Raw genomic sequence first — 13485 nt, 5'->3', positions numbered from 1 at the left:
CCCTTCCTGCAAACAGCAGCAGCCAGAGAGGAACAGCCACTTCCCAGGGGATGCTGTAGCTCTGGACAGATAAGAGAAGAGGGATAAGAGGCTCTGGAGAGAGTCAAACATTGGTTTGTGTCTCTCTACATGTGAAGGAGGTGGTGTCTTGCCCAGACAAGGAGATTTTCAGGGATGTCTCCTGCAGATGCTGCTGACATGGACCAAAAGGATGGTTAGAGCTGGAAAATGCCTGGGCTGCAGCACCAGAGGCTTTTGGCCATGTTTTTATAGGAAAGTTGTACTGAAAAACATTCCCAAGGACTTGGCACCACAACGGGACATGTCTTGTCCTGGTTGTGCTTTGGCCAAGCAGGGCTGGAACAGATGATCCTGGAGGTCCCTTCCCAGCTGGTGTTCATTGAATCCCAGGGTGGTTTGGGTTAGAAAGGACCAGGAAGACCATTAGTTTCCAACCCTCCTGCAATGAGCATGGACACTTCTACCATTCCCGTTTCCTTGGCTCCCATAAGGACACCAGGGCCTCCCTGGTGGCCCAGGCTGTCTCGAGCCCTTGGTTGTGTCTCCAAAGCCAAGGGTTTGCTGACACATTGAGCTGTGCTGCAGCTGCCCCTGAGTGCCTCCTGTGTGCCCTGGTGACACCAAGCTGGGCTCCTGTCAGGCTCCTGCCAGGCTGCTGCAGGAGATCCACTGGAACTTCTGAGGCCTTTCACGTCCCTCACCTCCTCCTCCTCTCAAACATCCCTGTGCTGCTCCTCTCTGCTGCCTCCCAGTGCACTCTGGGTTGGGATTTGGGTGTGGAAATTTGATCTTTTCATCCTTTTTTGTCCCCACCCATGATAATATCTCAGTTTTTTGATTCAGATGTGATGCCCAAAATAGTCACTCCATTTTTTTCTTTTATTTTTTCTGTTTTGGACCATATTGAGCTTTTATTTGGATTTTACATCATGCTTGTTGCTGCCTTCATTTCCTCTCCCTATCCCCAAGACCTCTCATTTTGGCCTCCACTCTTCCAACTCACCAGCCTTTCCTGCTCCTCTTGCTGCTTCTTCAGCTGCTCCATGAGCTGCTGGAATTCCTCCTCCTTCTGCTGCTCCTCCAGCATGGTGGCGTCGTTCTGCTCAGCATAAGCCATGGCCACCACGGCCAGGATGAGGTTGATGAGGTAGAAGGAGCCCAGGAAGATCACCACCACGAAGAAGATCATGTAGGTTTTCCCTGCTGCCCTCAGTGTCTGTGGGAAGTGGTGGCAAGGGTGTCACAATGTCACTTTGGTGACGCTCCCAAGAAAAGGCGCTGCCCCTCCTGGTTGTGGTAGGAAGGAAATTTCTGCTTCTGTCTTCTCCGAGGGTTGGTCATTGCCCAATGGACCTTGCTGCAGGCCCTGGCACTGGGCTGGGACTGGTGGCAGAGAGAAGCCTTGGTTTCCAAGGCTCCCAGGGGCTGGGACTGATGGAGGTGGGACCAATATTCCATCACTGACTCGCTTTGCTCAGCCCCCACTGTCTCAGGGCTCACCTTCAGGACAGCGTGGTCCTTTTCTGACTCTGATCATCTGGGCAAACCTTCCCAGAGGACAGGGGTAGCCTTAGGTGTAGGATCCCTTTTACCTGGCCAGTCTGTGGAGTCAAGGTTTTGTGGTGTCTCCCTAGAGGAAAACTCAACGAGGGGACAAATGACCTGGCTTCTTCTCCCTATCCTTTCCCTCAACTCGAGCCAGAGATGCTCTGGACAATCTTATAAATCCCTGATTTCCACGCTCAAGCTGACAGCACCCTGGGAAATACACTGCACTCCCATGTTAGGAAAGGAGTGCATGAAGTGCATGGGACCATCCCCATCCCCACTGATCCTGGCTGAATCCACAAACCACAGGAGAAGGACCCACAAGGTTCCCGTCAGTGACTTTCCATCTCAGGGGCAGCACGGACACAAGAACACTTGCCCAGGGGTGCAGGGGCAGTGCCTACCAGCTGGAAGAGGTTCTCCCAGAAGTCCTGGGTCATGAGGCGGAAAAGGGCCAGGAAGGCCCAGCTGAAGGTGTCGTAGCTGGTGTAGCCATAGTTGGGGTTCCTCCCGGCCTTCATGCACTCGTAGCCCTCGGGGCACTTCCTGCCGGGGGGCAGCAGGGATGAGACCCTGGCAGGGCCCCGCAGCCAAACCCATCCCTAGAGAGGGGGTGTAGCGGGGGGACCCTCCCCTCCAGGATGGCACAGGTGGGATGCCTGGGCTGACACCACCTGCCCCTGTCTGATAGCTGATGCCCCCCAAAGCTGGCACAGACAGGATGCTCAGACTGGGACCCCTCAAGCTGATAAATCTGGGATGCCTGAACGGTTTCCAGCTGAAGCTGATGCAGGTGTGATGCCCAGACTGAGATCCTTGAGCTGGTACCATTGGCATGATCCAACTGATACCCTCAGGGTGCTCCCCAAGCTGATCCACTGGGATTCCTGGACTGTTCCCCTGCAGAGCCACATTCCCAGCCCCAACCCTGTCCCATCCCAAGCACCAGGAATCCCACGAGCTGTGCCAGCTCCCTGTCCCAGAGGGAGGGGGTCTCACTCACCCAGCGTCGCTGCTGTTCCCGCAGAGCAGGGCATCCAGGGCTCCCTCCAGGAAGTAAAAATTGGCTTTGCAGGTGGGGAAAGAGCAAGGAGTAAAAAGGAATAAATAAATAAATAAATAAATAAGCACAAACATTGATTTTCAAACTCTTGGGTGCAACTTGCTGTCAGGGAAATTCCTTGAATCCCAGCAGAATTTGTTGACTCCCAGTGTCAGGCACGTGGTTATCTACTCTCTGTTGATTTTGTTGTTTGTCTTGCCTCTGTCACAGGGAGCTCCTGGGATTGTTACATAAATCCAGCCAGGTCCCTCCCAAGCCTGGAAATCCCTCTGGATCTGGCCAGGGTCAGGCCACCTGGAAAATGGGTTAATGTGAGGTCAAAGGATCAGGGCTGACCTGTTTTCCTGGGAAATTGGGGCATTTCCAGGAAGCACCAAGCATGGGGCACTGCAGATGTCCCAGGAAAACCTGGGGAAACTGCTCCTGCTCCATGGCTGCACCTTTTCCTGCTGCTCCCGTCACTGTTGGGGACCCCAGGGTTCCTTGCAGCTCTTCCTTAGGGCTCCAGTACAGATCCAGAGCCACAGGAGCTGCCAAGCAGTGCCACCCCAGGTGACCTGCCCAGGGACACAGAGCAGCACCTGCAGACACCCACACCTGGAGGTGGCAGAGGGCAGCTGGATCCAGTCCTGAACATCACCCAGCACAGCCCTCCCAGGATTCTGGGGCTTCCTGGATCCTCCCCGGCTCTGCCTGCTTTCTTGCCATGGGGCTTCTCTTTATCCTGCGGGGGCTCAGGGAGGAAATACCCTGTTTGTGCAATTCCAGGGTTTTGGGCCGGCCCCAGCAGCTGCTCTGCTGCACTCGTGGCCTTGGGCAGCTCCTCTTTGCTGAGAGCTCATCAGATCCCATGGACGGAACTTGTGCCCTGACAAAACCTTCCTGTAATGAATGCTGGAGCTGATTGTTGGGCCAAGCAGCTCAGCTGAGACCCAGTCCAGGCTTCTGAGCTGGACACAGGACTCATTCTGTGTCCTAAATGAGATGTGGGGCATCCCTGTGGGGCACCCTGCCACCCTGCGGCTCTACCAGGCAGATTTGCTAGATTTTTACATTCTTGTGGAGTTTAAAATCTCAAAACTGAAGAACAAACAAAAAACCCACCACACTTCGGGCATAATTTTCAAAGAAGGTGTAGGAAAGGAGAAAGGTAGACCTTCCTGAGGACCTGTGCTGGTTCCACCTCTCCCTCTCTCTCTCCCTCCCATCCTGTGGCTTTTGTGGTGTTACATAAAGGGTTCACTGGGCACTGTAGTACCTAGGAAAGGATCTATATAGTGAAAAGTGGCTTCAAAATGTCATTGCTGTATCTTTTCCTCTGCTTTTCCACCCGAAGTTCCACCTGATCCTCAAGAGTTTGGTCTTCTTGCTGTAACCACACCTATGGCACATTGGGGAGAGATGGAGACTGGTCCATCCAAACCTTCTTGTTGTGAAACCTTCCTGGAAGAGCTCAGCTTGTCCAAGTGGACCTCATTGTCCCTGTCCAGGGGGATTTGATCCCATCTGTCCATTTGGTGAGGGTGCACGGCCTGTTCCACCCACCAGCTTTGGCAGGAAGATCCCTGTGAGCAAACCTTGGAGCAGCCAGGAGGAGCAGAAAACTGAGGAACGAAGCGGGGTGAGGGGTCAGAGGAGAAGGGGCTGCAGGAGCTTTACCTTCATCGCTGATGTAGGCCTCAAAGTCAAAGGTGCTGTTCCCGGTGAAGTTCCCGGTGAAGTTCCCAGTGAAGTCATCCATGAAGTCGTAGGAGGTTGAGTTGACCGAGGTGTCGTTGTCCAGCCCCAGGTCCTGCAGGAAGGTGCTGTTGGGGGGAGGCCAGCGCACGCACTTCTGCCGCAGGTTGCCCATGAAGAGCTGGAGGCCGATGAGGGCAAAGACGCTCAGGCAGAAAACTGTGAGGATCATCACATCCGAGAGCTTCTTCACTGACTGGATCAGAGCCCCCACAATCGTCTTCAGCCCTGGGGGGAGGCATCACCACTGAGCTGGTTGCTCACTGGTTAATTTGCAGTGTCCCCAAAAGGTGCTGGCTGTGGTGGGGACGTGTGCCACCCCTGAGTTCAGGCCCCCATCCCATCCCAGCTCTGTCCCCACACAAGGCTGGGCCCCCCACAACTGTCACCCTTGGGCTGGTGCTGGTGACTTCTTCATCCCAGCCTTGGGATATCCAAACCAAAGCCCACCCCTGTCTGGCAGCCATCAATTACTTTGAATTTTCTTTTTTCCCTAAATGCCACAATTTGGCATTTTTTTGTACCAAAGCACTGGAGTGAAGCACTTCAGAGTTGGACATGGAGAAGCTCTTTGCTCTGTACGATGCTGTGTATCTCACCCAGCCCCCAAAAAGCCTCTGTGGCCTGACTGCTGTCCCTGGGTGGTTGGGAGCCCTGCCAGACCCCTCATCCTGATCCCTTCAAGCTGTGCCCAACTCATCTCTCCCCACAGCATCACCGTTCCCTCCCCAGGGAGGCTCACCCACAGATCCTCAGCGTGGTTTTTCCAGGGAGGATGGGGTTCCTGTCAGCCAAGGTCTACATGGACAATGGGCAATGCTGGGACATCCCAATGTCCATCTTTAGATCTTCTCTGAGCCCAGAGCTTTCTCACATAGAGAAATTCTCCAAGGAAATGATTTTTAGACCTGTCCTCCTGCCAGCTCCTCATTCCCCAAACTATTTAGGTAAAATCCTGTTCTCCAAGGGCCTGACCAAGGTCAGATGTTCTAAACCAGTTTATTTTTGCCACTGCTATTTCTGCAGAGCCCTTGGGAATGTAATTCCAGAAAGAACTAGCAGTTTACATTTTGCTCAATGTAATTTTTAGTCTGATGAAGGAAAAAAAAACATTCAAATGTGAACCCTCACGATCTGGAGCCTGCAGGGACACTACAAGGATTTGTTCACCCCAAGGAATTCTCATTTTCAGTTTAATCTCACGCTTCTGATTTCTGTGTGCTTGCAGCAGGTGTTGAAAGCATGGTGTTGAAATGGTATCAAATTTGGAAATCAGAAATCAGAGGGATTTGATAAGGTGATCCTCACATGAGTCTGGATGTCTTGGGTGATGTTAAACCAATACCTGTTAAATGCCTCAGCCTCAGCACCAGACAGCCAACAATGGGCACAAAACTGAGTTCATAGCTTCAAAAATTGAGAGATTTGGTTTACCAAACCCATAAATCCACTGGGAGCACAAATTCCCTTAATTCATCTTCAAGGAGCCTTAAAAACATCACCTCTGCCTCTTCAGGGGCTGCCAAACAACCTGATGAGTGCAGCCGATTTCAAAATGTAAAATCAGCAGGACCTGGCCCAAAAGCTGAATTTACATGGAAAATTTATGCAATACCTCATTTCCTCTGTTTTCTCTTGGAGCTGACAAAAGAACCAGGAATTGCTGGGAACAGTGGGAATACCTGAGCTCAGGGGAAGGCATGGAGGGGAGGCCCCTTCTCTAAGTCCCACCTGGTATCACCGTGATGGTTTTCAAGGCACGGAGCACACGGAAGGTCCTGAGAGCGGAGATGTTCCCCAGGTCCACGAACTCGGTGATGTAGCTGTGAGGCAGGAGAGGGAAGAGCTCCAGGGGCTCTGCCCAGAACACTCCTCGTTCCTTGAAATTTCCCTCCTGTCCTCCCCGTCCCACTGGACTCACGCCATGGAGATGACCATGAAGTCCAGCCAGTTCCAGGGGTCCCGCAGGAATGTGAAGTCATCGATGCAGAAACCTCTTGACAGGATCTTGATGAGAGACTCGAAGGTGTAGATGCCAGTGAAGGCGTATCTGAAACGGGACTGGTCACTCAGGACACACTTACTCAGGTCCAAGGTTCTGTCCCTCCCTCCCAGGGGGAATGTCTTGAGGAGCTGACGCTGGGGGCTGAGGGGTTTTCTCAGCACTGGGAGAAGTTTTCTCCTCACCTCGTGAGGTGGGCTGGGACATCTCAAGGTACCAATCCCTCTGGTGGCCATTCTGCAGCACCTCTGTCCCTGCTGATGTCCCACCCCCCACACTCTCTGTAGAGCCCTGCTGAGACCTGGCTGTGCAGAATCACAGCAGAAAATGTTGGATTTCCCCTCTCCCCTGGGTTATCCATGGTCCCTGGACAAGTGGATCAGCTCAGCCTCTCCAGACTGACAGTGCTGACCCAGCCCAGCCCAACCTGCTCTTCAAGGCTCTCCAGACATGGGATCCCACCAGATTTTGGGTAGCTCTGAAACATTCTCACTCTTCAATGCCATACAGAGAGTGTGGACGTCCCTTCTGAGGGCTGCCAGCACCTGCCAGTGACACCTCCCCTGTGCTGAAGGGTGCCTGGATCCCCACCCCCCTCTCTCAGCCTTGGTCTTGTCCCTCCTGAGGGACACTGCCAAGCTGGGCTGTCCCCATGGCCAGGGGAGGTCTCAGGACTCACTCCACGTTCTTGGACCATGCTGGAGGGTTGCTCATCGTCATAAACACGCAGTTGGTTAAAATGGTGATCATGATGAACATGCTGAATAATTTAAAACCTGGTCAAGGATGAAAGCTCTGGATGGTGCATGGATCCCCCCTCCCCACGGTCAGGAAGCCAAATGTCCCTGTTCCTCTTGTCCTGGCTGCCACCTTGGTCCCTCACCCTGCCCTGCTCCTCCTGCTGCTCTCCTGACTCAGTCCTGTGCTCACACTTCCCTCTTTTCCTCTCTGCTGCCATGCATGGTCCCAGCCCCTTTCCTTCCTTTCTGATCCCCTTCCCAGCTCTGTGGTTCTGGCTCTGCCTCCCTTTCTGTTCCCTGTGCTCCTTCCTCTCCATCACCTTTGGATAGAGCTTTCCCTTCCCTTCATAGTCTCTCCAGACCTCAAAACCCTTCAGCCTCTTTCTAGAAAGCTCTTAGAGCTTTCTCTGCTGCAAAACCTCCCTCTTTTCATCCTGCCCCATGGCCATGAACCCCCACTTCCTCCAGAGCTCTTCTGGAATCATTTCCACCCACCCTGCCATGCCCCTCGTGCTCTTCGGCTCCTGTCCCACCTTTCTCTCTGTCTTGGTTCCTCTGCTTCCCTCTCCCAAAGTCTCCTTGGAGCTCCCCTGCTCACGCCCTTCCCAGTGGGACCAGATCTCCTGACCCATGAACATTTCCCTTCCTTCCCAAGTGTCTCCAGGCCTCAAAACCCTTCAGCCTCTCCCTAGGAAGCTTCACCTCTTGGGCTTCTTCCCTTCCCCATCCAAACTGATTCCTCCCTTCTCCAGCCAGAAGAGAGATTTTGGTGCCTCCAGGGAACCCATCAAGAACCTGCTCCTTGGAGTAAAGCTCTGGACAGCAGGTCCTGGCTGTGCTGGGGCCCTGGAGGTTTCCACACCACCCCATCATGAGCCCCTTCACTTGTCCCTCTCCTGGGGCAGTTTGGACGCTGAACACTGGGGTCTGGCCTGGCCATGGAGCAGCATCCCAGAGATCAAGGATATGAATGGATGAGGACTTTGATGGCTCCTCTGCGGATGGGGTTGAAGGGCCCCAGCATGTAGAGGGCAGGGGTGGCCGAGAAGCGGAAGATGGACTTGCCCTTGTTGAGGACTATGAACGTCTGTGGAGAGAAGTGGGGAGGGGGGTTAGTCCTTCTACAACCCCCAAAACAGCACGGACCAAGGGCTGCCCTCGGAGGGGAGATCTCTGCATGTTTGGAGCTCCAAAGGCTTGGAGACGCTTTCTGCTTTGGAAGAGAAGCAACTACAGCAGTCTGGGGTGGTGGATCACCAGGATGAGCTCAGGTAAGCACTGTGGAGAGCACAGGAGGTCCCTGCTTGGGTCTTTTGCTTGGGACTTACACCTAAGGCCAAGCCTACCACGGGCAAAGCTCTGGCCCTCACCTTCTTGTCCTTGTAGAAAGGGTCCAGGTCCTCCAGGGGGGTCCCGATGAGCTCCACAGGTGGGTCACCATAGATGAGGGGCAAGTTCTTGCCGGCTTCCAGGTCACTGCTGGGCTTGACCTCCTCTTCCTCAGGCATCTCCACGTGCTGCCGCTTTATCCGGAGCGCCTCGGCCTCGGCCATGCGCTGCTCGATGGCGGCCAGCGAGGCCGGGGTGAAGGGGCGCAGGTTCTCGGGGCCCGGGATGTGCGGCAGGCTGGCCATCCTCTCATTCTGCTGCCGGGCCAGCCGCGCCCAGCCTGCGGGGACAAGGGGCTGGGATCCACCCGGGGACACCACGGGGCCGCCTGGATCTCAGGGGGGTTTTACCAAATGCGTTTATGGCAGAAATGCTGAGCCCACAGGGAAGGTTATCGCGCGTGGATCACGGAGCACCCCGGGTGTTCCTGCTCCTCCCAGACCCCCATTCCCATCTGGAGCTGGGAAACATCAGCCTGGAGGAGGCTCAGAGGGACACAATTCCACAACTCCCTGACAGGAGGGTGCTGCCAGGAACGAGTTGGGCTCTGCTCCCAGGAGCAGCAACAGGACAAGGGGACATAACCTTAAGCTGCACCAGAGGAAGTTTATGCTGGACATCAGGAGAAAAATTTTCCCAAAAAGATATGGCACTGGAAAGGGCTGCCCAGGGAGGTGGTGGAGTCACCATCCCTGGAGGTGTTTAAGGAAAGCCTGGATGTGGCACTGAGTGCCATGGTCGGGGTGACAAGGGGGTGTTGGGCCATGGATTGGATTTGAAGATCTCAAAGGTCTTTTCCAACCTCATTAATTCTGTGATTCTGTGATTCTGTGATTCCGTCTCCGGTCAGGAGGCACTGTGAGGCTGGGACACCTGGTGTCCCTGTCACAACCTGGTGTCCCTGTCACCATCTGGCAATGTCACACACAATTTCACAGCCCAAACATGGTGTTTCAACACAACCAAACACCTTTGGAAGCAGCAGCCCTGCTCCAGATGCCTCCCCTTGGCAGAGCATCAACAGCTTTGCTCCTGCAGCTCCTGCAAGGGGCCTGTGATCCCTCAGACAGGAGGTTCCTCAGCCAGAGGAGCTGGGTCCTGCAGGGCTGTGGCTCTGGCACAGCTCCCAGCCATGGGAAGCACGAGGAACCTGCCCTGCTGAGTGGCTCTGCTCCCAGGAAGGGTCACAGGCTTCTCCTGTGCCAGAAAGTGAAGCAGTAACAGCACTTTTGGATGTTACAGAGATGACTTCCCAGAAGGAACAGGGTGGGTTAGGAGAGGTAAGGATGTTCTACTGCATGAAAAGAGTTGCAGAGAGGGAATTGTGGAGGAGTGGCTGCCCCTGGGGGAAGCGGCTGACATGCCCTGGGAGAGGTGGAGATGCTGGCAGAGGTTCCCCCAACACCGCAGAAGTTCTTGTGCCTTGACAATGTCCCATAACACCAGAGTGTATGGGATAGGAGCCCAGCATTCCATAAAACTCAACCCTGCTTCTCATGGACACTGCGACAGAGATGCCTCTGTGCCTCACCCTCCCAAAGCAAGCATCCCACTGGCAAACACAAACTTCCCCAAAAAACCTTCAGGATCGATATTCCCCAGAGCCCCAGCTCTGCCGTGCTGAGAGCTGGAAACCCTCAGCCCTTTGGGATTAGGGAGAACTGGACATTTACAGTCCTGATGGGAAAAGAGACTGGAAATGGAGCTGGGGGTGGGGGGCTCAGCCTGGAGCAAAGGAGGCTCAGGGCCCTTCTGGCTCTGCACAGCCCCTGCCAGGAGGGGACAGCCGGGGGGTCGGGCTCTGCTCCAGGAACAGGGACAGGAGGAGAGGGAATAACTGTGCCAGGTTTAAATTGGGTGTTGGGAAAATTTCTTCACTGAAAAGTTGACCAGACTTTGGAACAGGCTGCCTAGGGCAGGGATGGAGTCCCCATCCCTGGAGGGGTTTAAAAACCCAGTGGATGTGGCACTTGGGGACAGGGGACAGTGGTGGCCTTGGCAGGGCTGGGGAACAGTTGGGCTTGATGATCTCAGAGGGCTTTCCCATCCTGAAGGATTCTCTGACTCCATCTGCTTCAGGGAGAGCTCTGTCCTTCCTGAGCAGGGTTGTGTAATGGCACAGAGTCCCATCACTGCAAAGTGGAGTCTGGTCCCAGCCCAGCTTGTGGCCCTGGCTGCTGCAGAACAGAGCCCAGAGCAGGTTCCCCCACGGGTGGGGGGATGGACCCCAGAGGTGGGACCTCATCAAAGCAAACAAAAAGGGAACTTTGGGTCCCAGGTGTCTCTGAGAGGGGACAATGCTTGGGCAGGGGGCAGAGGTGCCACCAGTGCTGCTTCTCATGAATTACTCTGGACTTACACCCAGTTCCTGCTCCACTTGAGCAGTTCTGGAACCTTCCCCTTGATAACAGGGAGCTCAAAAAAAAACAAGAAGCAAAGGGCTGTGGCTGGTTTGATCACCCTAAATCCTAGTGGGAATGCACTGGTGCAGGGGATCACAGAACACCTCCATCTGGGAATGGATCCATCAGGATCATCAGAAGGAGCTGCACCCATGCTCCAGAAGGACCCACAGTGCCCATCACAGAATTCACAGCATGACAGAACCACTGGGTTGGAAGAGACCTCCAAGATCATCGAGTTCAACCCAGCCCCAGTACCTCAACCAAACCCTGGCACCCAGTGCCACATCCAGGCTTTGTTAAACACACCCAGGGATGGTGACCACCACCTCCCCAGGCAGCCATCCCAGAACTTTATCACCTTTCTGTAAAAACCTTTTTCCTAATATCCAACCTCTATTTCCCTTGGTGCATCTTGACCTTCCCACCTCATCTCTGGCAGCTCTGAGGGCCCAGAGGAGCTCGTCACTCGGGGCAGCCTCAGTTTCCCTGGAAACCGGCACTGGCAGAGCTGCCAGGACCAGCCCGGGCCGCTGCCCCCCGCTCCGTGCCCGGGGTGCTGCCCGGGCCGTGCCTCCCCGGCGCTGTCCCCGCGGCCGGAGGTGGCTCTGCCTCCAGCTGCCACCAGCGATCAGCGCCGGGCTCAGGTTTCTGCAGCCCCATGACTCTGCTCATTCCTGCCCCGGGGAGCCGCCGCAAGCAGCCCCAGCCCTGCTCCTGCCCCATCCCCTCTCCTGCCCGGTCCCTTCTCCTTCCCCCATCCCCTCTCTTTCCCCTGTCCCCTCCCCTGCCCCTGTCCCCTCTCTTGCCCCATCCCCTCTCCTGCCCCTGTCCCCTCTCTTGCCCCATCCCTTCCTCTGCCCCTGTCCCCTCTCCTGCCCCTGTTCCCTGTTCCTGCCCTTGTCCCCTCTCTTGCCCCATCCCCTCTCCTGCCCCTGTCCCCTCTCTTGCCCCATCCCCTCTCCTGCCCCTGTCCCCTCTCTTGCCCCATCCCCTCCTCCGCCCCTGTCCCCTCCCCTGCCGCTGGGCTGGAGGCACCGAGCCGCTCCCGGCCGATGGAGCAGCGCCTGGCAGCACCAGGAGCGGGCTGGCAGCCGCCGGGGGAGATGTTGGGGCAGGGCAGCACTGCCTGAGATCACACGGGGAGGCTCAAAAAGGGTGTTGCCCCTGGCATGGGAATTCTTTGTGGCTTTTCGGGGTCTTTTGCAGCTCCTGGTGCTGCTCACAGCCCTCTGGGGCCACCTAGAGAGGATGGGATAGCCCCAGGGAGCAGGAGCAGGACTAATCCCACGTCCAGATCCCACACACCACAGCTGAGAAGCCACCAGCATCTCTGCTTGCCTCCCAGGCTTGGAAGCAAAGCCAAGCGCAGGCTCTGCTGGGGCTCAGCCCAGCACCCCTCTGTCCCCAGTGAGCCCAGCCCCACAGGGGGGCACAGGGCCGGGTCCCACCAGCCCGGGTGAAGGATGTCACCCTGGGAGCAGCCCCTGGCCATGGGAACAGGAGGAGCAGCCCCTGGCCCATTCCTGGCCCGTTTTTAGCAGCTGCTATGAATAACCCAGACCAGACTCCTCGTGCCTCCACAGGTAAAGGCAGTCCAGGCCCAGGGACAGGTCTGGCACAAAACACCCATGAGGCCCCTCTGGCCCAGCTCTCCAGCACCTGAGTCCTCCAAGAGTCTCTGATTAAGGAAAATCCCTGCCCCATCATCTTTCCTGCTGGGAAATCAATTACTTAAAATGTCTCTACAGAGCACTGATTTATTTGCTTCTTAAATGTTGGCCACTCAGCTAAGAATGACTCCTTTTTGCTGTGACACTGTGGCAGCAGCTCTGTGGCCACAGAGAGACACAGACCTTTCCCAGGCCTTTCTGGGAAAGGCTGTGAGAAGATCAGAGGAAAGAATGATAAATAATTATTATCTTCACTTTCTGCACCTATTATTGTAAACCTGTGGAATGTGTTATGGAGATTTGTTTACCAAAAGGTGGTTTCTTAATTAGCCAGTGGTGATGGTGCTTTACTTAAAAGACCAATTATGTCCAGGTGTACCAAAAGCAATGGGCTTCTTAATAATGCTATAATAATAAAGAGATTGATCAGCCTTCTGTGAATCATGGAGTCAATGCCAATCATCACCTGGCCATGCCCGCTGCTGTGAGGTGACACAGGTGAGCTGCAGCTCTGGGGCCCTGCCCACGGCGTGTCCTGGATGAGCACCTCAGCCCCCAGGTCCTGCACCAGGATTTGCCAGCAGGGAGCTGGGAGCAGCTCCCAGCTCAGGAGTGCCCAGGCTACCCTTGGAGAGAAATTCAGTTCCCTCTGATATTTTTACTGCTGAGGGCACACAGAGGAATCAGGCACCAAAAGAACAGGGCAGGTTTGGGAGCTCCAGGGATGCTGTGTGGGGTTCTGTGTAACAGGACAGTGGGGGGCAGGTCCTGTCTGAGGCTGCTGGAAAAGTCACCTCATCCAGACACTTCATTCTGGCCAGAAAATAACCTCCCATGGGCTGGGGAAGAGAGGGGGAGGACATTCTTGCCTCTGGGAGACACAGGCCCTTGGGATCTCCCCCCACCTGCC

General features: G+C 55.3%; 1 protein-coding gene across 1 annotated transcript in view; it reads right to left on the bottom strand.

Moving 5' to 3' along the window:
• Positions 1-13485, bottom strand: part of SCN4A (sodium voltage-gated channel alpha subunit 4) — a 43511-nt gene that overhangs the window by 23426 nt on the left and 6600 nt on the right. Inside the window, exons 2-10 of the mRNA XM_021546946.2 lie at positions 8482-8780; positions 8080-8198; positions 7051-7140; positions 6291-6419; positions 6101-6192; positions 4292-4597; positions 2573-2636; positions 1974-2115; positions 1025-1237 (exon numbers count right to left, since the gene is read on the bottom strand). Of these exons, the coding sequence (XP_021402621.1) occupies positions 1025-1237; positions 1974-2115; positions 2573-2636; positions 4292-4597; positions 6101-6192; positions 6291-6419; positions 7051-7140; positions 8080-8198; positions 8482-8745 (1419 nt within the window). The 5' untranslated portion in view covers positions 8746-8780. The remainder of the gene's footprint in view (positions 1-1024; positions 1238-1973; positions 2116-2572; positions 2637-4291; positions 4598-6100; positions 6193-6290; positions 6420-7050; positions 7141-8079; positions 8199-8481; positions 8781-13485) is intronic.

This window comes from Lonchura striata, chromosome 25, assembly GCF_046129695.1.
Source record: "Lonchura striata isolate bLonStr1 chromosome 25, bLonStr1.mat, whole genome shotgun sequence".
In the NCBI taxonomy this organism is placed as follows: Eukaryota; Metazoa; Chordata; class Aves; order Passeriformes; family Estrildidae; genus Lonchura; species Lonchura striata.
Note: the sequence above shows the minus strand (reverse complement) of the source record. Positions and strands in the feature narration are given on the sequence as shown.